Genomic DNA, 24070 nt, shown 5'->3' on the forward strand with positions numbered 1-24070 from the left:
TGTGCCGGTGCCTGTGCAGATGATGAGCTATCCATCCCCACGCTGTCTCCGTCCCCAGGGCTGGCTATAGCAGGTGGATTTCCTGTCACAGGACTTGAGAAGAATATCGACTTTCTTCCTGGTATTTGTGGAGAGCCCACAAAGATACCACTGGAGTAGTGTGTGTGGGGGGGTCCTTGTTGTCCTTGATTGTCATCTAGCTTCTGAAAAAGCAGACACTCTCTCTCTCTTCCCCACATTTAGTCAGGACCTTCCTCTGGTCGGCAAGGGCCCCAAGGCCTAGAGCTTCAAAGGTGACCAGGTGAGGTGGACTTGCCCACAGTCCAGAGCGCCCCCCCCCCCCATGAATAAATGCTCCCTGAGCTTGGTGCTGTGGTCTGAGAGGCCTGGTTGGTCGGTGGGGGGCACAGCAAGGTGGCAGTGAAGTGGCCTCCCTGGGGAATGTTCAGAGGACTTGCTGTGATTCACGTTTGAAATGTTCCCTGAAAGGAGTGTCATTCACTTTTGAAATTGGTTTTGCTTTTTGTTTTTTTTTAAAGGAAAAATAGTCATTCTAAGTGTTTTTGAGGTTCCACTTGGATTTTTCTTTAAAATTTTTAAGAGGAGAGTTTTTGCCATTAGCACTCACCTAGCTTGCTTTCTTTCCTTGTCTCAAATCATAAGTTTTGTTGGGATTGTCGGTGATTTTTATGGCTCCTTCCGGACTGATCCTTGAGCTTGGTTGGTAGCAGAAAACCCACCAAATTTGTAGACCTGGGTTTTTAGGTGAGGCTTGGCTTTGTCCATGCATGGTGCCATGGTGGCGAGATGTGGCCCTTCTGCATTTGGGTACGTTGTGTGTTTTTGCAGCGGCTTGTGATAGCAGAGCAGATGGAGAATGTTGAAGACAAAACATTTTGGGCAGAGTTGCAAGCGTGTCAAGCAGAAGTGTATGTAGTGAATGGCAGGCTGTAGGAGACACCTCACTGCTCAGATCCTAACTCCTGCTTTGAAGCAGCGGGTGAAGATGTGGCACTGCTCGTCCGTGATTTTGAATTCTGGGCGTGGCTATAGACCTGGGCTTGCTTTCAGCTGGCTTAGCAGCCAACAGCCCTGAGGAAGCTCGTGGTTTGTCACCTTCACCTGTGGGACTTTGAGAGAAGTTGAAATGTTGATATTTATTACTTCATGTTTATGATTCTTTCCACCTGTGGCCCTATCCTGTGGTCATTTCTCACTTAGAATTCTTATGAATAATTGGGTCATGGGGGGGGCGTTCTGACGTTATTTTATGAAGGTGAGGCTTGCTAAGCCTTTGTCCGTTAGCCGGTGGCAGGGGAGCCACTGGCCGCCTGCTGTAGGTGGCCTGCTGTGCAGCTTCTCCCTCCCCAGCACTGTCCTCCGTTCCTGCTCCAGTGCGCTGCAGGCTGGCTGTGGCTCTTGTTCCATCGTCCAGAAGTAAGGAGATGCCAGCACCAATTTTAGATCCAAAGTACTGTGAGATCAAGGTGCCTCCTTGGGTAGCTTCAGACAGTGTCCAGGGTCTGGGAAGATTCTTGATGGTGGTGGTTCATTGATGGCTCACTTGTGACCTTTCGTTCCATTCTTGTCTCCCTTAGAAGTGGTCAGCTAGTCTGTTTGAGGTCAAGGTCCCACTTGGGATAACGGCATCTTGGCAAATCTGGGTGTCCTCAGTTCCCACACATCCCAGGTATGATGACCCCCAAGCAGGTGATTATTACAAGATGCTTATTTCCTTAACTCCAGGGATGGTTCGGCTGTAGAGCCTCAGGGTTCTTAGTTACAGACGTCAGAATCCATGCAAGGTGAAGCAGAAAAGGAATTTGTTGTTGGATCTCTGGGAGGACTCAGAGCCAGATCCTGAAGTTATGAAGACCCCAGAGGGGCTGAACAGCTGGGACATTGGGAGGCACCTTCTACTGCCACCCTCAAGATGTGCCCCTGCCACGTGGCTCCCGGTGGAGGGGTAGGTTGGCATAGCTGGAGGAGTGTAAGCCACAAGCAAGCCCCTTCACTGCAAGAGTCCGACTCACATTTGCTTTGTTTTCTCCCTTGGGAAGGTAACACCCATAGTGTAGGAAGTTGCCAAGATGTCTGCTGCATTCTTTCCCTGTGGGAGCATCTGGGTGTCAGTGTGCAGACCTCGATGGGCCTGTGCCTTTCGTTGCTCACAGCCTGTAGCTGCACATGCTATCAACTGTTCTCTCTGAGGTAGAAGTTTTTTTTTTTCTTTTTGGTTCTTGTCCCTTTGCACACTTGCCACACCTTGTGCAGGCCTTCCTCTTTTACCACACCAGACCTCCCTTCCTTTCCATGGTCAGGAGGAGTTCCTGGGAGCCCCCCAAGCTGTGCTGTGCCTCACAGCTTTCATGGGGCTGTGACCCCCTGCAGGGCCCCATGGTCCACCATGCTCTCCACATGGAGCTGCGGGACCTGTGAGAGCTGCTTCATCAGGTATGTCGGCCCAACCAGGACGCAGGATGGGAGCAGAAGGAAATAGCCCCCCTTTGCATGCTTGGTTTGGCACTGTGAAATGCCTGTTATCAGGGTGTTCAGCCACCTCAGGTGTATGTCTTCAGCCAGCATGGGAGCTCTGTGTAGTTTTGTTTGCCTTGGGATTGTTTTTATGAAATGTGTGTCCCAGGTATCATACTGCTGGATAATGAAGAGTGGAAGAAAAGTTAGTCCTGAACGAATGACTTGCTCCCATGGTGATGCTGCTGATTCTAATTTACATTAGGATTGGAAAAGCAATGACCCAGTGTCTTATCAAATAAAAGAACTCTCTAAATAGACTTGAAATCAATCCATTTATTGAAGGAAAATCTCATTCCCAAGAAAGAAATTTTAGCAGTGGGCTTTATCGTGTGCTCTAACCCGGGAAGGAGTAGAGGAAAGAGAGATGGGAGCCCTTTGCTGTACTTGCTTTGCCGGGAGCAGGTATTTCTGGATCACGAGGCCATGTTCGGTATGGTTGGAATGCTTGGGACTGAGAACGGGGCTCTCTTTGTGAGCATGCTCACTGTGGCCTACATTACATTTCCTCTCACGATCCCAGAGCGCTCGTTGCCTTGGATACTAGTCTAAGCTTCAGCTAGCCCAACAAGCTGTTTTCTCTTTCTTCAGAATGTAATAAAAATCACACACACACACACACACACACACATGCACACGTGCACACACACAAGAAATCCTTGGCTATTGTAATAATAGCTGACTTTCCCCTTTGCTTCTAGAAATAACTTGTTTATGGTGGAGAATTTGGAAATACACAGAAGGGCCAGATACAAAGAAGAGAGGAATCATCCACACTTTCCACTCCTCAGAGATGGAAACCACTTGTGACAACTTGTTTTTTATTCTGCGTCCTCTGCATGTATGTGTTTACACACTTGGAATAATAATTATGTGGATGTGGTTTTGCACCTTCCTCTTTTCACTCATGTTATGTTTGGGTGCCTCCCCTGCCACTTACCAGTCCTTGAAAGCACATCCTTTTTAAATAGCTTTGTTGAGATATAATTCACACACTACAGAGTTTACCCATTTACCAGTGGAGCCCACCAACAGACTTGTGAAACCTGAAAATACATTTGTTTGTTTTTTTAAAGATTTATTTATTTTTAAAGAGGAGGAGGGGCTAGGGAGAGAAAAATCTTAAGCCGGCTCCCTGCTGAGCTTGGAGCCCCATGTGGGGCTCCATCTCAGAACCCTGAGATAATGATCTGAGCCAAAACCAAGAGTTGGAAGCTTAACTGAGCCAGCCAGGCACCCCTGAAAATATGTTTTTAAAGGCACTATAATGTTCCATCATGTAACAGATGGCATCATTTAATATATGCCATTTAATTATGCCCTTTGAGCCTGACCCGTAGGCTTCCATAGCATTTGAGTTTAGCATATTTAGAGTTTATATTGTTGAACTATTTAGAATTAATTTGTGAGCATATATATTTTCACATTATCCCTCTGTGACAAGGTATTTTTATTTTCAGTTGTTAGTTAGATAAGGATACTGGTAATTAGATTTTTTTTTTTAAACTTTCACCCCATACGGTGTTAGAAGAAAAGGCAAAAAAGTCATTCTTGCCCCTCTCTCAGCTCTCTAGTGTGAGAAGGTGGCTTCTTAGAGGTGGGGGGGGCATGTCGCTGACAGACACCCCCTCCCCGCATGCTCAGGTTGGCGGAGGTGGCACCAACGAGACCGACCACTTGTTTCACGAGGGGATCATAAAGAGATTCAGTATAGGGCTCTTTCAGGAAGGGATTTCTTTAGTTTGTCTAAGGCAGTTGTGATCTCTATAATAAACCTATTTTGTGTGCAGCTCTTTAATTTGATTTTCCGAGACCTGAATTTCTCAAGGGCCTGTGATGTGGGAAGTGAGCGTGCCGGGCAGTCCGGAGGGGGTCGGAGAGGTGGGAAAGGAGCGCTCTGGCACACACGGTCCAGAACGAGACTTTCTGATTTTTCCATGTTGGAAAATTACCCGTTGTCTCTTCCCTTTCATTAGCCTGCCTTATAGGAGTGGAGGCAGGTTTTAAATGCAGGGAACTATAGAGAGAATTTAGCCTCAAAAAAGAGAGCTGAAAGCTAAATTAGTTTTCTGGCTGAAGGTAGGGAACGGACTCATAAATTTAAGAACCTCGCTGGCTCGGTTCCGCTGAAATGAACAAAGGAATATGCAGATGGGGAATCGCCAGGTTCCTGGGCGGCTGGCGATGAGGATCTTGTGTTGCGTTGCAGGTTTGGGGCACAGAAATTCCATTTGATGTGCTTCTTGCTAGGTTTGCTGTTCACTTCTTTCTAGCAGGCCTTGGGGGTGGGAGTTAGGAGGCAAACCTGTTTTTCCTTTTTTTCGACTTGCCCCCCCCCGCCTCCCCCCTCGTGGTGTATTTGCTCTGTTTGCTCTATGTTCTAGTTTCTGACTTCCTTTATAAATTATGCATTTGTGTAGCTTCGACTCTGCTCAAAGTTTTTGCTTGATGCTCTGAATCTTAACGAGCACTGCTGGGAATTGGGTGGCTTTGCCTCAGCCAGGCGGGGGATAGTGGATGTTGTGGCAAACCCCAGCCTCGCTTCCTGTTTATTTTCCTTTACGCCCCGCCTGTGTTTGTCGGGAAGGAGGAGTGAGCCAGGCTCTCAGTATGGGGAGCGGGAAGCCGTGATTGGCCAGTTTAACACATATGTACTTTCTTCATTATGCACGTCGGCTTGGGTGTCATTGTGTGTAAGCCTGTGAATTTATATTCAGATTTGATTGTACCACTTGATAACTGTATCTTTTAAAGTATATATGGTTTATCAAATCAGTTAAGTAGGAGGAAACAAAGGCATCCCTTGTGATTTTGTTTCAAATTCTTTGCGTGGTGGCAGGCATTAATGTATTTTTAATCAGTGAGGTGACACACACTTGGGGATACAGGGGTTTTCAAGTCGGGGTGGTGATTGGGTCCGCAGGCGCTCGTCTGCAGTTCTGAAAGTAGCCAGCTCTGAACACTGGAGAGGTTTTCGCAGCTCGTCTACAGCAAAGTGGATGTGACCTGGGCTGAGGCTGTTGATAGTCTTTATTCCCTGGAGAGTGGATATTTGTGCATTTCACTGTGGAAATTTTAATAGTTTTCAATACTGGCTGTTGTTGCAGACAGACCCTTTTGGGTGTATGCTGTGAGATTTGAGTTACGTACCATACTATCCTTTTGTAAGTCTGAAACACTTTGAATTTCGAAACACACCTGGTGCCAGAGGATGGTATGACAGGACCCTGGCCAGACTTTTCAGCAGTGTCCGGCCCTCCTGCTGGACTGTCCCCCGCCGCTCCCACTCACGTCCAAGCTGTGGTTGAGGCCATTGGGCTGGGCTCAGAGCCTTAAGGCAGAATGCTCCGTGCTGCCCGTAGGGATGCTGCTGGAGAGCCCCGGTCTGGAGCCAGAGCTCGGGATTGGAGAACTCCTCGGGCCCTGAGCAGTCATCCATACCCACTCACCTTAAGGGTTGGAGCATTGTTCAGGAGTGATTGGAATTGACTGACAAGTCCAAGGTCACATGTTTTTAATGATCACTTAATGTTTAATAGCTTCTCAAAATGATACTCTTTTCAAATTCAGAATTAACCTCTGGGGATAGAACTATCCTCTTCAATTATATTGCACTGGAGAACAAATGTTTTAAAGTCTAAAATGGTTATTTTATATACTCTTACGCAGTTTCTGGCACATTAAATTTCATAGCCCTTAAATTCTCTTAATGCTGTAACTGTGTTATTAAAAAACATTAATCTGGAATTTTTGGAATGAAAAATGAAAATAAAATACCAAAAAGGCACTTTGGGGTATAGCTTAGAATTTAAAACTTACCACATTTGGAATCAGGCCAGCGCTATTAAAATTTGCAAGGGAACACAAGACACATTTGATTGGTTTAAGGATATTCACTGGTAATGTCTTTTGCCCATTGGTGGAATTAAATTGGTTAGGCTAGATACATTTTTCTAATCTACATGTCAGTATATCCTGGAGACCTTTTTTGTTTTCTTAAAAAGGTGTAACTCAGGAGGTAGGAACAATGTATATTGTATGAGCAAGGGCGAATCAGATGACCTCCTTCAGTGTCTTCACCGATATAATGGAGCTAATATCACACTGAGGGCCGTGCCCTCCTGTTGCTCACTTGGAAAGCGGTGAAGCCTGTGCTTGGTGACAGGCATGGGGTCTTGGGGCCCCTTAGTGTTTCGAGGGACTAAACGGTGATCGTTGGGCTTCCATTTATATTTCTAAGCACTTGGAGAGCTTCAGACATAATAATTTTATAATTAAGTCAGAGATAATTTGACTGAGAATTGTGTTTTTAAGCCAATTAAGTGTGGTCATAGAGGTTGAGGGAATGTAATGTGTTTGGAGCGTTGGCTGAGGAGGGAGAGGTGGGACCATGATTGGGGCTGCTGGGTACTGCGCGGACACCTTGCCCCATCCCTGCTGCATCCCTGCCCCATCCCTGTACCATCCTTGCCCCATCCCTGCCACATCCTGTACCACCTCCCTGACCCCAGGGAGGGTTAGAAGAAAAAGCAGGTATGCTAGAAAAGCAGGTGGGGATGTGAGCATCTGGGTCAGGACCCTTTAGGAAAGGATTAGAATGGCCAGAGAGCTCATGTTCCTTGACCCCCTGCCTGTTAGGGGGTGAGCTTGAGTAAGTGGAGGTGGCTCTTGCTCAGAAATGTCAGATGTGGGATCCCTGGGTGGCGCAGCGGTTTGGCGCCTGCCTTTGGCCCAGGGCGCGATCCTGGAGACCCGGGATCAAATCCCACGTCGGGCTCCCGGTGCATGGAGCCTGCTTCTCCCTCTGCCTGTGTCTCTGCCTCTCTCTCTCTCTCTCTCTCTCTCTCTGTGACTATCATGAATAAATAAAATCTTTAAAAGAAAAAAAAAAAAGAAATGTCAGATGTGACCGAGCATAAGGCCTGCCCTGAGTCCCTGAGGCACAAGGGGGAGCGTGGGGGCTCACTGAGCACGTGTTCCCGAGGAGCAGCTCTCCCCCGTCCTCTCTGGGCACGGGGCTGGCTGCGGGGAGGCCCTCTGTGCAGACGCCCACCAGACCTGAGGCCCAGGGGGTCAGCATTCCTTAAACTAGCCCGCTGAGTGTCACTCCCTCAGCTGGACTTTGTGAAAGGAACCTGATGGTTTAGGAGCATGTCCCCTCGCAGATTGAGGACAGGGTCAGACTACAGAGACCCGTTGTACTTTGGCAGGGGCAGGCAATCCTTTTGAAAATGTGACCAGATCCCTAGAGAAAGATGGTTTTCTCCAGGGGGCTTCCCACAGCGGGCTCAGGGATGAGCCAGGCGGCTTGGAGCTCGCTCCGGGGGGTGACCTAGGTACCCGGTGTCAGAGCAGAGGAGAACCCCTTGCTTTAAAAATGTCATGGGGCAGCTGTTAGTATTACTCACCAAAGGAAGGCCACTAAGATGTTTCCATGGAACTTCTAGTTTGAAGCAGCTTCTCCTGCAAGGCTGAGTTTGCTGTAAGATCAACTGTATGGGATTATTGATACTGGTCACTTAAATATTGGAAAATGACTAAGAAAAACAATAACTATTACCATTTTCTGATTGATTTTCTGCCCTTTCTCCTGACGATAAAGGGACCATTTGTTTTTTTATGGTTCATAACTAGGAGATGCTGGCACACGTCCGCAGGAAGACACTGTTCTTCTCTTTGGTGTGTCTCTGGCAGCAGGCGTGCAGCTCCTATAGAAAGTGATTTATCATTAATGACTGCTTTTTTTTAAGACTAAATACTCTCCCCTCCCCACACTTTAAATTCTGTTTTGAACACAGGAATCCTTTCTTGATGTGATAAAGATTACACGAGTTTCCCCGCTATCCAAAAGCAGTATGTTCCTATGAAACCTTTCCTGAGAGAAATAATTACCATTAATTCATGTGGAAAAAAATGTTGAGCATCCCCAGACCCCAAAAAATAACCTCTCTCAGGCTCTTCTGATACCTTAGGGACACATCTTGCTAGTGCTGCACACAGTAAATGGAGATAGAGCCCACACACTGACAGACACAGCTCAGAACCTGGGGGCTGGACTTGAGATGCCTCGGGTGGCCCCCAGGGAAGGAGCTCCGGGGTCCCCCGCTCGCAGCTCAGGGGGCACTGCCTCCACGCTGGCTGCCTGCAGAACCAACTCCGCACGCCTTTCCACTTCTTGCCCTTTCTCGGAAAAGTAAAAATCCTCTTTGGATTTCTTTCGGTTATCGGAAACAGGTGCATCAGGACTTCCACTGGGAGATCTTCCATCACTGGGAAACGCGCTAACACGAACTTTGGGAAGGTGGGCGATATGTGTGTTCGCTGTCATCGCCCGCGCACCTCATGAGGAAACACTCATGACGGCTCATTAAAACCAGTGCGAGGATCGCCACTGCCACGTTCTGTACTCATTAGCAATACTATTTTGGAAGTTGTGGGCAATGCCTAAGACCTGAAACGGGAGAGGAATGAACCGTTGGAAAGGACAGGATGGACTCATTATTTGTACGTGGTATCTTTGTCAACTCACAGGCCCTGTAGGGGACCACCAAGGAGCAGTGACATTTAATAAGGAGTTTAACATAGTGGCAGCAAAGGTGTCAGTGGCTACCGTAAGAAACACGATGGGGAGAATGCATGTGTAGAAGCACACTTCCCCCAAATATCCATGATGTGTTGAGGAATAATCCAAAAAGAAACATGCAGGACTTCTTAGTGGAGAAAACGAAGAAAGGAGTACTGACAAAAATTAAAAGAAGACTCAAATAAATGGAGAAACATACTGTGTTCCTATATGGAAAAATCAAGTATTAGGAGGTTATCACTTCTTGCCAAAATTAATTTATACGTTTAATATGCTTTTTTTGGTATTTTGGATCAATTTTTATTCATTTAACATTATAAGAATTTAAGTGTTATTCTGTTAGGAGAATATAATGGCGTGCTTAAACATTCCTTTATTCACTTAAAATTTAAGTCATTTCTACTTGCACTCAGAATAAAAAATGCTGTGAAGGAAATCTTTATACATACAGACTTCCCCTTTATTATTTTTGGGGTATTTTTCTCTGACAGATTCTCATAATGTGGAATTATCAGATCAAAGAAAATAATTTAAAATACTGAGTGTTATCAATATGCAGTTTAATGCAACTTTAGTCAAAGTCTCTATGGGATTAAAAAATTGAAGAACTGATTAATTTGGGAAAAAAGAGATGAATATAAATATAGCTAAGTAAAAGCTTAAAAAAGATTGTGAGGAAGGAAACCTCCTCTCCCAAGCATTGTGAGATGTTGTAAAAATAAATGACTTAAATCAGCGTGGTGCCAGAAGTATTGGTTGATGGGATGATGGGATAAATTCAGTTAGCCTGAAGTAGGATCTGGTCTATCTGGAAATTTATATATGTTACAGGAGTCATACAAACTTGTTGAGTTTGGGGGAGATTATTTAGCAGGGAATTGGTGTGCAATTGGCTAGTTTTTTGAGACAGGAATTAATCCCCTTGTGTCATATACCACAGCAACCTCCAGGTAGCTTGAAGGGTTAAACGTAAAACATATCAAAACACCAGAAGAAATGCACGGGGCCCTTAGTGAGTACGGAGGGCCTGAGCTCTGCTGTGCGCCGGGAGTTGGCATCCACGTAGGTCCCCTCTCATCGTGGGTTGGGGAGCCTAGGTCCGAGAGCTCTGGCAGCGGGAGAGCATGGTGTGTGGCAGTGCTGCGCCTGCCGGGGTTTGGGGGCAAGCTCCCTGAGAAATGGCTGTCTGCATGGAAACCACAAAGGTGAGTCCCAAGGAGTGGGAGAGGCAGCCTTCCAGGCCGAGGGAGCTGTGGCTGGGAGGCCCCGAGGTCATGCCAAGTGGGCTGAGGACCTGGAGCCACTGAGGATGGGGCCGTGGCAGGCGTGTGGCATGCTTAGCAGGAGTTGGGCTTTCAAGATTTTGATGCATGTTGAGCAGTTCAAACGTAAATCCTGAAGGTTCGGGACGGACGGAGCAGGGCAGCGAGGAGATGTGTGTGAAGAGGTATGCTTCTGCTGCTGCAGCATGGAGCCCGCCCTGGGGATGGGGCAGCGGGGGAGCGGCTGTATGGTCAGGAGCGGGGATAGCCAAGGGGACAGGCCCAGGAGGCATTTAGGAGACAGGATAAAACAGATGGGGCGAGGAGTCAGGGGTGGGCTCTGGCGTTCAGGAACAGGGGAGGGGTCCAGGCTGGTAACTCAGCCCAGAGTCCTCTCACCTGTTTGAAGTGTATCCCCACCCCACCCCCTCCCCTCACTGAGATCTTTGTTTCTTTGATTTACTGATGTCTCCTCACCACCTAAAAATAGTGATCGGCACCTAGTAGATGCTCAGTAAATGTTTGAAGGATGAGCTCCAGGTTTCTGGCTTGAGCCGCTACGTACGTAGGGCTGACATTCCCCATACTAGGTGGCTGGAGAAGGAACAGGTGTGCAGGAAGCTGTACCAGATGATAGAACCAAGGCTTTGTGCGTCAAGAAGCAGGAAATGAATCAGATGGTAAACGCCAGACTAGGGGAATCTTTGCAACAAATAATGTGGATGCAGTCTTGAGTATGTAAAGAGTACATGAAATCAATCAGAATTAGTCACTAATGTAGTGGTATATAAGCATGAGTAGGAAATCCACAGAACATAAAAGTTACAAACAGTGAATACACATTTGAAGAAATACCCAGTGTTACTAATACTGAAAGAATGGTAACTGAATCAATATGGCAGTTTTTCTCTCATCAAATCATTAATGACTTCAAATAATGAGAGTAGCATAACCTGGTCAGAGTGTAAGTTTGTACACAATTTTTGCAGAGGATTTTGGCAGAATGTAGCAAGTGCCTTAATATTTTTTAGTCAAATAATTCTGTTTCTGGAAATGTATCATAAAGGAAGCCTGTGGAAGCCTCCCTAACATGGACCTCTTCCTTTCTGTCCACTTTACTCCAAAACCCCTCCAGGAAGGAGGTTACTGGTGTGGCACCATGGGGGCGGCATAGGTACTGGGTGAATGGAAGCCAGTTGGAGAGGCCAGTGGTGGGGACAGGGCTTCGCGTGTTCTGGGGACATCTCTGAGCCTGGAAGAGTGTGTCAATGGGATGCATATTGAAATGGTTGCTGTTTCTATTGTGTTTCCAGATGAAGACGGTCAGTGTTGCCTTAGTTTTGTGCCTGAATGTCGGCGTGGACCCCCCAGATGTGGTGAAGACCACCCCCTGTGCACGTTTGGAGTGCTGGATCGGTAAGTGCGGCCCCTCCGTCTGTCATGGCCTCGTGGCCGTGGCCTGCAGCATCTCTGGGCTGGGCTGGGCTTGCCCCCCACTGACCAAGGCTGAGTCTGCTGGAGGCCGGCACTGGTTTTTGTGAATCTGAGAGTTTCATTTCTTTTTGGACGTCTAGAACCTTTAAGTCATGATTTGTCCCGCACAGAGTGTTTCAAGGAAAATTAATAAGTAGTGATTATTGGATTATAGCATTTTCTTCTTTAAATTTGCATGTGATAGTAGCTCCGGGCTGTTTCCTGTGTGTGTTGCCAGGAGTCCTGGTTCTCCCTGAGGAAGGCATGCCTGGAGTGCCCAGTGCTTCCTGGCGCAGTGTTGAGATGGGCAGGGTGCACGACCTTCACTCGCTCTGCTCTCACCATTCAGCGTGATGTTTTTTCATCTGCTGTTTTTGTTAAGAACCCCTGCCGAATCTTACAAAATGTGCTCTCAGCATCTATGATATAATCACCTGGCTTTTCCTTTTTAGTTTGTTGATAATAGTAGATCATGCTGAGTGAATTTTGGTTATTAAGCCAACCTTGAATGCCTGTAATAACCCCCACTTGTGTTATCTTTTTTTTTTATATATATTGCTGGACTTGATGGCTATTATTTTGTTAAGAAATTTTTTCAGTGATGTTTATGGGTGATTTTGGTTTGTGGTTGTCTTTTCTTGTAACATATTTGTTTGGTTTTGGTAGCAAGATAATGCTGCCCTCATTAAATGTGTTGAGAAACAGTCCCATCGTTTCTGTTTCATAGAAGAGTTGGTAGCGAGTTGGCTATTATTTCTTCTCTAAATTTTGGTATAATTTAACAGTGATGTGTGGGTTTTTCTTTGTTTCTGTCGTTGATTGTTTTTCTCTCTTTGATAAGATTGGGGGCAAAAGCACCCCCACTCCCGCAGCTTTCTCCATCCCTTGGCAAAAGCAGAAATTCCCTTCATCTACTTTAAATAACAAAAATTGCAAATGACAGATTTCCTCTGCTGTTTGAAGGCCAGCTTTGTGCTGCTTGGAGACCTCTGGTAGCAGACCTCTGTTAGCGCCTGTTTTTTACTAACTGAAAGAACCCCCAGAGGGTTTTTGCTGGCAGGAAGCTGTGATTGGCTTAGGAGAGGTGTTGGAGGAATGGTCTACTTTTGGATGGGGGGGACGCCTATATTCTAGGCTGAATTGGAAACAGTGTTGTTTTTCCCACTTGGCTTGCCTGCCTCAGTGTCTCAGGGTCTTCGGGTGAGCGTCTGTGCTTGTCGCCTCCCCTCGTGCAGCCCAGGCCTCTCGGCCCCCACGGCCAGTGACAGAGAAGCGGCCCCGTGGCTGATTTCCCTAGAGGCCCTCCTGGCCCTGTGCCACATCCTGGCGTCTCCGCCGGTGAAATTGACTTCTTATTAGCCACCGCCGACTGTTTCCACTTCATTTACCCCTTGTCCAAGCTGGATTTTACCAATCGTGTTCTATTTTCTCCCTCTTTAAGTACTCTTACATTAGGTTTTTAGAACAAGCCTTCTCAACCTGGATCCCAGCGTGTGCTCCTGGGGACGCGTGAACCCTCTGGCATCGTGTGGGTGGTGGTGTCTGACTACGGAACTGCACCTTCCAGGCGAGGATCCTTGGATTCTATTAGATTCTCTAGGCATTCTCCTGCACCCCTCCTCCCCCAAGGAATCACAAGAGCTCTCCTCTGTCCTCACACAGTCTCTGATGGGTGTTTATGGGACTATGTCGGTGACAATGAAAGGAATTCCTTACTTCCTTCTTGCCATGAAAAATCCAGGAACTGAATAGGCATTTTATATTGTGCTTTTAAAATTTCTCTGCAATTTAGGAATATAATCTACTCTGTACTCATTTCAGTGGATTTTGAGTTCAGAAGGGCATATACCTCTTCTAAGTTAAAAAAATATGCATTTAGCTCCTATTTAAAAAGTTGAGTAGGGCTGGCCCTTCTGATTTCAACAGTATGGAATAAGAGAAAGAAGAATCCTGGAGATTTGATTTTGGCAAATTTGCAGTGGTATCTAGCAGTGCATATTCCAATTTTTATCTTGGAAAAAAAAAATCCCAAACTTGCTAGCACAGAGCTAAGCAGCGTTTTTCCTGCTTCACAGGAGAGTAAGCTCCTGCGGTGCAGCTCCATCACCAGTGAGTTACTGTGATTTCCACGGGCATAATCCCAGCGTGGCCATCACCGCCAGGGGTGAACGTGGGCACTCTGCCACCCCATAAGCCTCAGACCACATCCAGGTGCACCACCTGTCCCAGGATGCCCTTGTGGCACAGGGACCTGGCTCCACATCGTGCCTTGCCCTGGATTTAGTTCCATCCAAACTGGACCAGGTCCTCAGGCTTTCCTTGACCCTTCTGACCCTGACACCCAGAGGATCACAGGCTCAGCTTAGAAGAACGCCCGATGTTTCCTCAGGACTAAATTTTGGTTGTATCTCTTCAACAGGAGTGTCACGGCAGAGATCTGCCTTCCTTCCACGACATGTGTCAGGTGGCACATGAGTAGATTTATCCCGTCACTGGTTATGCAACTTGCTTACCGCTTGATGAAGCAGGTGCTGCCGGACTCTCTGCTCTGAACGCCCCCTTTCCCCTTTGTAGGCAATGACGAGTTTTGGGAAGAGGTGCATCACTGCTAAGCAGGTATTCCTCATCAGACTTTGAGGGAATTTGCTGTGAGCTCATGGATTTCTTTTTCATTCACTGGGTTACAATCCAGTGTTGTTGTTGTTGCTTATTTTGATGCACTGCTTGTTTCCTGATCGGCAGCCCGCCCCATTCCCACTGGCTTATGTGGCTCTTGCTCTCCTCCTTCCAGCTTGTCCTTCCTGCCCCATCCTGGGCTGGGGCATCTAGATGAGAAACTGCGATCTGGGTGCCCGTGTTCTCGTGGGAACCGGGGTCCTATTGTCCCCTCTCCTAGATGCATGCATGTGCACGTGTGTCTCCGTGTGCACACGGTCACGTCTGCACAGGTTAAGAACCGCCTCCCTTCCAACCGAACAGGATTTTTCCATGTTGGTGACTCCCTTTCCAACAGCCTTAATGTGGTTTCCAGGTATCCTTGCTGCTGTGTGAGACAGCTTCTCACCGTGCTGTCTGCACCCTTCTCACACTCCTTTATCCTGCTGTTCCTTCCCCCTCAGGTATGTGCCCTCCTCCCTGCCAGGTGCCCAACCCCTCCACGGAGATGCCCTGCCATGACTGGGCTGCTCCCTCGGAGCCACCCCTCATCCCCTAGGTGCAGCCTCGCCCGCCCCACCTCGGGCTCTAGGCTTGCTCAGGAAGAGGGTTAGCGTTTTCAGCAAGCGTCGTAGATTGCAGGCACAATGATGATGCGGCAGCCAGGACTGAGAGTTGGGGCCCGGCCGTGGAGATGAGTGGGGTTACATTTTGCAGAAGGCCAGTGCTTCTGGGTGTTGAGAGGAGAGCAGCTTCCCAGGGGAAGAGGAGCAGATCCAGGGCCCTGAGTGTGTGGGGAGGGGCGCTGCTTGTGACAAGTGGTTCAGGCAGTGAAGGCTGTGGCGCAGCTTGGCTGGCGGCACAAGGACACATAGGCCTAAGGATAGGTTGGTTCTGACTTTTCCAAGATGTAAATGTCTGGCGTATGTCATGGCTAGGGAAGGAGTCGCAAGGGAGACTTCTGCAGGGGCTGGTGCGGCCACTAGCTTAAAGGGTGCTCCTGTTTAGAAGGCAGCCCGTCTCCACAGTATATTTGGTCTGTGGTTTTGTATGTACTCCATCACCAGAGATCCAAAGGTTCTGCATTCATCAAGGCCCCAGCTTTATTCCTTTCAGCTCTTCACTTCAGCAAGTCACTTCATGATTTGAGACCTTCGTTTTCTCATCTGCAAAATGGAGCAGTGATGGTACCTACCTCTTGGTTGGGGAGAGGGTTCACTGGGAGGGCTCAGTGCAGAGACCGTGTGCAGCTGGAACAGCAGCCGCATGCCTGTGTTTCCCTCCCCCAGTGCTGAGTGGGACCTGGAAATGCTTCCTGCGTCTGCTTCTCTTCTGCCCCTGTGCGCTCACTCTGAGAGACGGGAACGGGGCCTGCGTCATGCACCCATCTGTACGCGTGCCAGCTGCTCTGTTGGGCTGGAGGTCTCCAGCAGATGTCTGAGAGTAGACTGCTAGATGCTTCTCATCTTACAAAGTAGATGTTAACTATGTCAGGTAACAACCTGAGAGTCTCTTGTGCTTTACCTTACGCCTATGATGTGCCAAGGGATGGCATGCATTGCAGGTTGATGGCTTTTTGGCTGCAGACACACATCAAACCAGCCGAGACGGTCCGTGCTAGTTGAAATTGCTCTGACCTCAGGGACGAGGGGTGTGGGTAGCTTGACAAAGGGGCAGACTCTTACTTTCCAGTCTGTGTTGGCGTCCCTGGGCACGTGCTGCCGGCACACATAGGAGAGACACCTGCTTCCAGAGGCTCAGGGATTGGACCTGTTTTCGGGAAGTGGCCCCTTAAGGTTTTCTGATGGTGACAGGAATCGTTGTTGCCAGAATAAACAAATAGAAGGTTCACTGTGCGGTTCTGAAGCACGCGCAGGCCCCTTCCCCTGCGCAGGGAAGGCTCTGGCGCAGGGGCCCTTACAGCTCGCTGGGATTTCCGGGCCCGGCACGGCTGGCTGTCAACACCTCTTTCCCCACCCCTGCCCCTCCACTCCGCCACATAATAAGATGCTGTTTTATTTCATGGAAGTGACACTCAGCTCTTCTCAGAGAAGCAGGGGAGAGGCTGTTTTGTTTTATGGCCTGACATTAAATGCTGCAGCGTAATACTAAAAACAACCGCGCTAAGAGCAGCGAGTGCCCCTACGTCTTGGAGAAATCTCTGTGTGTGAAAGCAGGTATAGAGGAGCTGAAGGCCCAACAGGAGGAGCCCTCGCTGAGCGGAGAGATTGTTCATGTGCTGTCAAAGGCAGCCGGTATCATGAGAGGGGAGAATGCTGGAGCCCTGGGAAGTTCTCGTGTCCTAAGGGAGTATTTGGGAGGCACGCAGCTGTGTTACCCTCTCCTCAGAGAAAAGCCCAAAGCCCTCCCCGCCCCCGCCGTGGGGTCGAGAGACTCAGGCTGATGAGAGCCAACACCTTCGCGTGCCCTCAGGCTTGCCCAGCCCTGCCTCGGGCCGCAGATGTGGGGCTGGGGCCGGTGACACGGGCCCACCCTGAGCGGCCAGGAGCTCAGAAGATGCTGCGGGTGGACGACTCCGGACAGGCCGTGTGGAGAGAGAAGGGCCCAGCTGGGGGGGCTGAGCCCTGGGGCACAGGCTGGGCCTGTGTCGGGGGCACCCACGGGGCCTTCAGCTGAGACCCTGTTTTCTGTGCCAGTCATGCTGGCCTCTCCGAGCAGTATCTCCTTGTCTCGGTGTAGCCTGAGGAGGTGTAGCCGCTCGGACTCCCACCACGTGCAGAGTGCCTTGTGCGAGCCACCGCCATCCAGCCATCCCCTCAGCTCTGGAAACTCCTCTCAGCCCCTGGTGCTTGCGTGACAGGAGACAGAGCCGCTTCATCTATTTTGCGGCTGTGCGTGCGTGGGTGCGTGAGTCTGAGTGGTTAGGACCAGGCTGCAGTGTAGACAGGGCTCCAGTAGGATGGTGGCTCCTGTCCCGGGACCTCGGGCACTGGGAGGGCCACGCCCGGCAGGAGCCAGAGCCTTACTGCCCGGCTCCCTGCTCCGCCCTCGCCTCAGGGGAGGTGCCTCCCACCAAAGACGCTTCTAATGGTAAAATGCGTGTGGGTATTATGGCTGACACAGTACAGAGCCATTAAAAACCACTTCTGATCTCAAAGTGGCCCTTTGCCATGATTATTTTTTCAATCAAAATTAGCTGCTCAAGGTTAAACAACTAATTAGTGGCACAGTCCTTGAAGGCCATACAGAGAAATTTGTACTTGATCCAGGAGGCAGTACTCAGCCAGTAAGTCAATTAACAGATACCTATGAAATGTCCACATAAATACAACCTACAAAGAAGTACAGACGTTCTTTGAGGAGTGAGCCTTGTGTGTTTTTTAATTTTTGTTTTTAAGAAAGATTTTGAGAGACAGAGAAAGAGCACAAGCCAGGGATGGGGGTGCAGAGAGAAAGACTCCTCATGGAGCAGGGAGCCCTAGGAGGGGCTTGATCCCAGGACCCTGAGATCATGACCTGAGCTGAAGGCAGACTCTTCACCACCTGAGCCACCTGGGAGCTCTTCTTGCATGTCTTTTTAATTTATTTTTTGTTAAAGATTTAATTAATTAATTAACTAATTCATTCATTCATTCATTCATTCATTCATTCATTCATTCCTGAGAGACACACAGAGAGAGAGGCAGACACAGGCAGAGGGAGAAGCAGGAGCCGCTGCAGGGAGCCCGATGTGGGACTCGATCCTGGGACTCCAGAATCAGGCCCTGGGCTGAAGGCGGCGCTAAACCGCTGAGCCACCCGGGCTGCCCTTGCATGTCTTTTTTAAATTTGAAGTTTTTTCTGAAGGATAGCATATATACGGAAAGGTGTGCTAATTCCCAGACTGACCCATTACAGATCAAGAAACAGCCTCAGCAGCAGCCCCCAAGTCCAGCCATGTCTCTCGTCCCCTCCCAGCTAGCCCTGCCCCTGGTCTGCGCCCCGGCAGCTGAAGTTAGTCTTGCTTATTTTCACCAAGTGGTAGCATACCACAGGCACTGCAGGCTCTTCCGGGGAGGAGTGACATCACAGAATTGCTTTAAAAGGGCTCACCTGTGCTCATCTTCAGGTGGGTGAAGAGCTCACTGGGTCAGCAGAGCCCTGCACCTTGGGCTTCTGCCCTGCTCAGGATCTTCCAGAACCTAGCTAGGAGGAGGTGCCTGCACCAGGTGCTGCAGCAATAGTGACCAGCATGTTCGTAGTTGATGGTGACGCACAGGCTCTTCTGAAGGAAGAGTGGAGAGAACAGGGAGATTTTCAGGTTGGGTGACTGCTGGCACTAACGCCAGCCTGTGACCTTGAGATCACCTGACCACTTGGAACTTCAGCTTCTCTCCTCTGCCCTGGGGTAGGTGGCTGCAGTTCCCATCAACGTGAAGTTCTGTGCATCATGAGATACAGGGGGCTTATGCAGAAAAACTTGCGGGGAGGTTGATGCCAGGCTACAATTTTATGCAGATGTCACTTACTGTCCCTCTTCCTTCCACCACCTGCCCACCCACTTCATTCCTTCAGTAGAAACCCGTGAGGGCCCTAGAGGAGAAGCGTCTTATTAAGACAGCACTCCGATCGCAGACCTACGTTGTGTCCACTTGACCCTCATCAGGCGGTTAGAGCGTCAGCACCGCCCACCAGGAACTTGTTTTAGTTGATTTCACAAGTTGGCTTACTCGTGAGCGCGGTCGGAAATGCACCACTTCCCTCGTCCTCTTCTTTCCGCTGTGCCTGTTCCCGCTCCCGTCTCCTTGCCCCACTCTCTATGGTACCTTTGGGAGGAAACCAGGCAGTTAATTGGCCACAGGGGTTCTCAGTAGACAGGATGTGACAGCACCATTGGGTTGATCCCGGGCTGATGAGTGGCCAGAGGCTGCCAGCGCCCCCCCCCCCCGCCCCCTTCCCTGGGAAGGCAGGGATTTGGATCCAGAGCAGGGAAGGAAGAGGGGTCCTGCTGTCAGGCAGCCACGTCTAGTGAGGGGCTGCTGGACCGGCCACGGGGTGCTCAGGGCGGCGTGGCAGCAGCCCTCCAGCTCTGGCAGACGGTCGGCACGCCCTCTTTGGAACATGGGAGAGGATGGTGTGGGGCTGGAGGGCCTGGGCTTTCCAAGGGAAGGGAGTCCCAGGAGGAGGGCCAGCTCTGCCCCTTCTCCCTGACTTGGGGACCTGTGGCACTCCCTCCTCCCTCTGCTGTGGTTCTTCCGAGGGCACGCCTAGGAGCTGGTGCTGAGCAGTGTGGTTCCTGGACTGGCCTTTTATCTTTTTACACAGGAAACCATTTCCATTCTCTTAAGCGTAGATTCCAGCCATAACACTGACCATGTGGGTGCCGCAGGTGTGGACAGACGCCCTGGTTGCTTTCACACCAGCTCTTGCATTTGCTCTCCCGGTCTCCTGCACGAGGCGTGGCTGTTTGAATGGTTTCTGTTTGTTGATGTTTTCTGCTTTCCTTTGCTTTGTTTATGCTTCGCCATGGCCCTGAATTGTTATTTTCCAGATTCTGATTTATTCTTGTCTCTTGCCAGTCCTGTGACTTAGATTATAGCACAGTTGATTGGGGTGATTATAATTCTTTTGAGACCTTAGCACTTGGTTCCTACCAGAACAAAGAGAGATGAAGATGAACATCTAATTTCTTTAGTTACGGATTGAAACAAATTTACCATACTTCTTCCAGATAAGCTAATTATAACCCAATTTTCATTAGGTTTTCCTCAGCCAGAGCTGCTCATTAGCTGACTGGGCTCTTCTGAAGCTATTGAATTGGACTCTCCAGGGTGTAGGGCCTGGCGTCGGTATGGTAAAAAGTCCTCCATGACTTTGACGCACTAGTGGTAAAGGTCCCTTCTAATTCTAAAATCCTGTTACTTAATTTTATACTTCTTTAAAAAAAATCAAAATAATACATGCATATAGCTTTAAACTCATACAGTACTGGAGAGTGTATTAAGAGAAAGCTGTCTCTTTTCTCTGTCCTTCCTTTATTGCCAGTTGCCAGTTCCTTTATTTGCTAAATTTTCTGTAAACTTAGGTTCATCTTTTTTTTTTTCCTAACCTATATTCCAGTAGATCTGTCAAGTGCTATCAATAATTATTCCAGTGCTCAAATAATCTATTTGTTTTTTAAAAATGCCTCCCCTTGCTCCTGTTGGATTGGCTTTGTCTCTGGATCTGATTCATGGACATCTTGTCGTTTCTCTCTCTTTTCCTGGGTCCTTCACTGCCTTATTTGTGCTTTATTTCTCAAGGAGAGGAACACAGGACAGATTTTGTGACTGCTTGTCGGAAAAGACCTCTATTTTACCTTCAGATTTGAATATCAGGTAGATGTTATTTTCATAGGACATTTGTTTTGTTCTGTCCAACTTTCAGGATTGTTGGGAAATCCAGAGACTCTCCCCTTCCTGATCCTTTGTGAACCAATTTTTCTCTAAGGACTTTTTTTTTTTTTTTTTGTCTTTTGTTTTTAACAGTTTGATTATGATGTGTCTGGATATAGATTTTCTTGGGTTAATCCTGTTTGTGGTTCACTGACCTTGAATCTGTAAGCTTACATTTCTTGTCAAATTTGGGAAGTTGTCAGGCATTATATCTTCAACTGCTTTTGAGCTCTGGGCTTAATTTTCTCATTGTGAGACTCCGATGATGTGAACGTTATTGTCCTCTGGTCCCTAGAGGCTCTTTTCTTGGGAGCCATTCCACTTCTACAGAAAGGAGTCCTACATCCTCACCTCAGTGGGATTGGCTAGGGGATGGCCAGGGAGTGGGGGAGACGAGGGGAGATAAGCTGTTATCTGTAACTGTATGGAAGGCAGTATTTGAGAGGGACACTTTGGGGAGGCTGGGGCAGAAATAGTGTTAGTTTGTGGACAACAAGTCCACAGTGAAAACAGTGCAGGGAAGGTATTGTTTCGGTGCTCTGACTCAGCACCGACACCCAGTCTTACAGATGGATGTCAACCTTTGGACGCACATCTGTAGATGGCACGATGAGGGGGGACGCTGAGCGGCGCCTCCTGGTCACAGAGAGGGAGGGCTTCACATGATGGGAGAGTCCCAAGCTGAACTAGCTGCTCTTTTCATGGAACATCCTTTCTGCATGGAGGAGCAGCTGACAGACTTTGGGCAGGTGTTTTCTGGAAAAGAACAAAGTGAACTGGCATTTAAGGAAAACAACTGGAAGTGTTTGTTGCTGGTGATTAAATTTGAGATATTGGAGAATGACGTACAGAAGATGCACAGAGCTTAGCGCACCAATATTTTACAAATGACCAGTGATGATGACACAGAGTCATCCTTGGGTAGAGGATCCGTTCAAAGTGCATGATGGACCAGTGGATTTTAATGCCATGGAGTACAGGTTCATTGCTGTGGCTTCAGACTCCACGTTGCCGATTGTCGTTAGGAAGCTACCATGTGTCGAGTTTTGGTGTAGCATCAAAGAAGATAGCTATGACTGTCTCAAAAGCTATTTCAAGTGGCCTCTCGTTTCCAGTGATGTCTGCGTGTGAGGTGGGGTTTTGCTCCTCTGTCGGCCAGGCCAGAACCACATTTTGTAACAGATGAATGCAGGTGCAGATAGGAGAGTCCACCTGTCATGTGTTAAACCAGGTGTTAAAGGCATTTGCAAAAAAAGGTAGAATGCTACTATTCTCATTAATTTTTTTTGGTAAAACAGTGATTTTTCATAATATTTATGTTCAAATGTAATGGGCTTATTACTTTTAAATGACTGAATAAAGAAATATATTTAAAATTTCTCATCTTGGATACAGCAAATACCAAGAGATACAGCCACTTAAAAGTTGTTTGGGGTTCTTCATAATTTTAAAGATTGCAGAGATGTCTCCAGACCAAGTAAGTTTGAGGAATTACTGGTTAGAGTTATTTGCCCTAGAAGCCCTCCCAAAATGGGAGGGTAAGCCACAAACACATGGGTGTGCTTATAAAAGTGGTTTTTGTTGATGAACTAGCTCAGAGGGAAGTTAACTTAGAGCACATGGCCTTTGTCTTTCCATCTTCCTCCTGAGTCTGCTGAGGGAAGCGCCATGCAGCTCTCGCTGTGGGCAAACGCCTCCCCCCCCCCCCCCGCCATTTCCCAGAGGCCCACCCCTGGCCCGTGGGCCACCTTGGTCCAGGCGCGCAGGAGTGGGGCAGTGGGTGTGCAGGGTGACTGTGAGGCTGATTGGTGAGCACAGGGAAGCGGACAACTTTCACACGGCCAGCAACGCAGATAAAACCACTTCTCTCTAGCAAGGTGAACAGGTGTGGCCTGTTTGGGGGCATAGCAGTTCCCAACGTCTGGTTAAACACAGAAGAACCCCAGTTGTATCTTCCTCAGTCCAAGGTGACTCTGAAGTGAGTGACAGAAGAGGAAACCGTGAGAGCCTCAGCAGCAGAAGAAATACACGAATAACGAACTTTCTGCTTTTTATTACTTCTTCAGATCCTCTGTCGATGGGGCCTCAGAAAGCTCTGGAAACCATCGGTGCGAATTTGCAGAAGCAGTATGAGAACTGGCAGCCAAGGGTAAGCGCTCTTTCTTTGCTTTTCTCTTTCTTTCTTACAGGGAAGCTTCAATTCCTTGGTTTCAAACAGCATTTGAATCCAAGCGAGAGCTTTTTACGGACCCCCAGTTCATGTCCCTTGGTGGCAGGCCGGTCCTCACTGCACCCTCCCTCCTGGGCTCGTGGATGTGCTTCTTGAATGAAGGTGGTTGGACACTGGTGGGAGCCCTGGGCTGGACGGTCTCTTATTCATTTGGCCTGAGTTTTGCCCCCACAACCTTGAGACACTGAAAAGCATTTCTCACGTTACTCTTAAATCATGGTTTTTCTTTTGCACAGGAAATGTATTTTCAGTAACTTTCCCGTAACCTAACTAGTTAGAGCTATTCCTTCTGTCTTCAATTTTCAAACAGTTGAGAAAAAAGCACTCAGTATTGAAAAGATGACAGCTTTTATATGCCTTGTCTTTGATTCAGAAGGTGAGTTTCTTTTTAGGGAGTCAGTCACCAATTACTGTGCCTTTTGTTACTGATGTCCTGATGTCTTACAATTTCGTGGTTGTTGTTTTTTTTTTAAAAAACAATGGCATGGAATATGGTAACTGTGTCAAATTGCCTTTTAAGATCTTGAGTTTTCTCGTGAACCACCCCAAGACCCACTTCCTCTAGCCTTGCTCTTGAGCCCGTTTGAAGATGTAATAATTGTAGCAGAAGACTAGAACTTTAGGGTGTTTATGGAGCTGCCTTTCCATTCAGCTTTGTATGGTGGGCTGGCTCTGGAATTCTCTGTAGGGTGCGGCCACGCACGGGGTGGGTGGCCGGTGGCCTTGCTTAAGCTTTTGCGGTCTTCTTCCCTTCCTTTTTGGGTGTCTACCTCATGGAAGCAAGTGGCTTAGGGTCGTGAACTCTGCCTGCCTGGGATTTCATCTGTGGACTGTTTGTCCCCGTGATCTGGAATTAGGGATTCTTTGTATGTTATTTACATTTTGAGAGAACAGCCAGAAATGAGTCCATTGTTGCCTGTCACAGTGCCCGCAGGTCAATTCTGCTGCTGCCCATGGT

General features: G+C 48.3%; 1 protein-coding gene across 2 annotated transcripts in view; it reads left to right on the forward strand.

The window, feature by feature from the left end:
- The window catches only part of RPTOR (regulatory associated protein of MTOR complex 1), a 330498-nt gene that overhangs the window by 58262 nt on the left and 248166 nt on the right, over positions 1-24070 (forward strand). For both annotated transcript variants that reach the window (XM_055318123.1, XM_055318124.1), the window contains exons 2-3: positions 11694-11796; positions 22949-23031. In XM_055318123.1, coding sequence (XP_055174098.1) covers positions 11694-11796; positions 22949-23031 — 186 coding nt within the window. The remainder of the gene's footprint in view (positions 1-11693; positions 11797-22948; positions 23032-24070) is intronic.

The sequence above is a fragment of the Nyctereutes procyonoides genome, unplaced genomic scaffold (assembly GCF_905146905.1).
Source record: "Nyctereutes procyonoides isolate TBG_1078 unplaced genomic scaffold, NYPRO_anot_genome, whole genome shotgun sequence".
NCBI classification, from domain to species: Eukaryota; Metazoa; Chordata; class Mammalia; order Carnivora; family Canidae; genus Nyctereutes; species Nyctereutes procyonoides.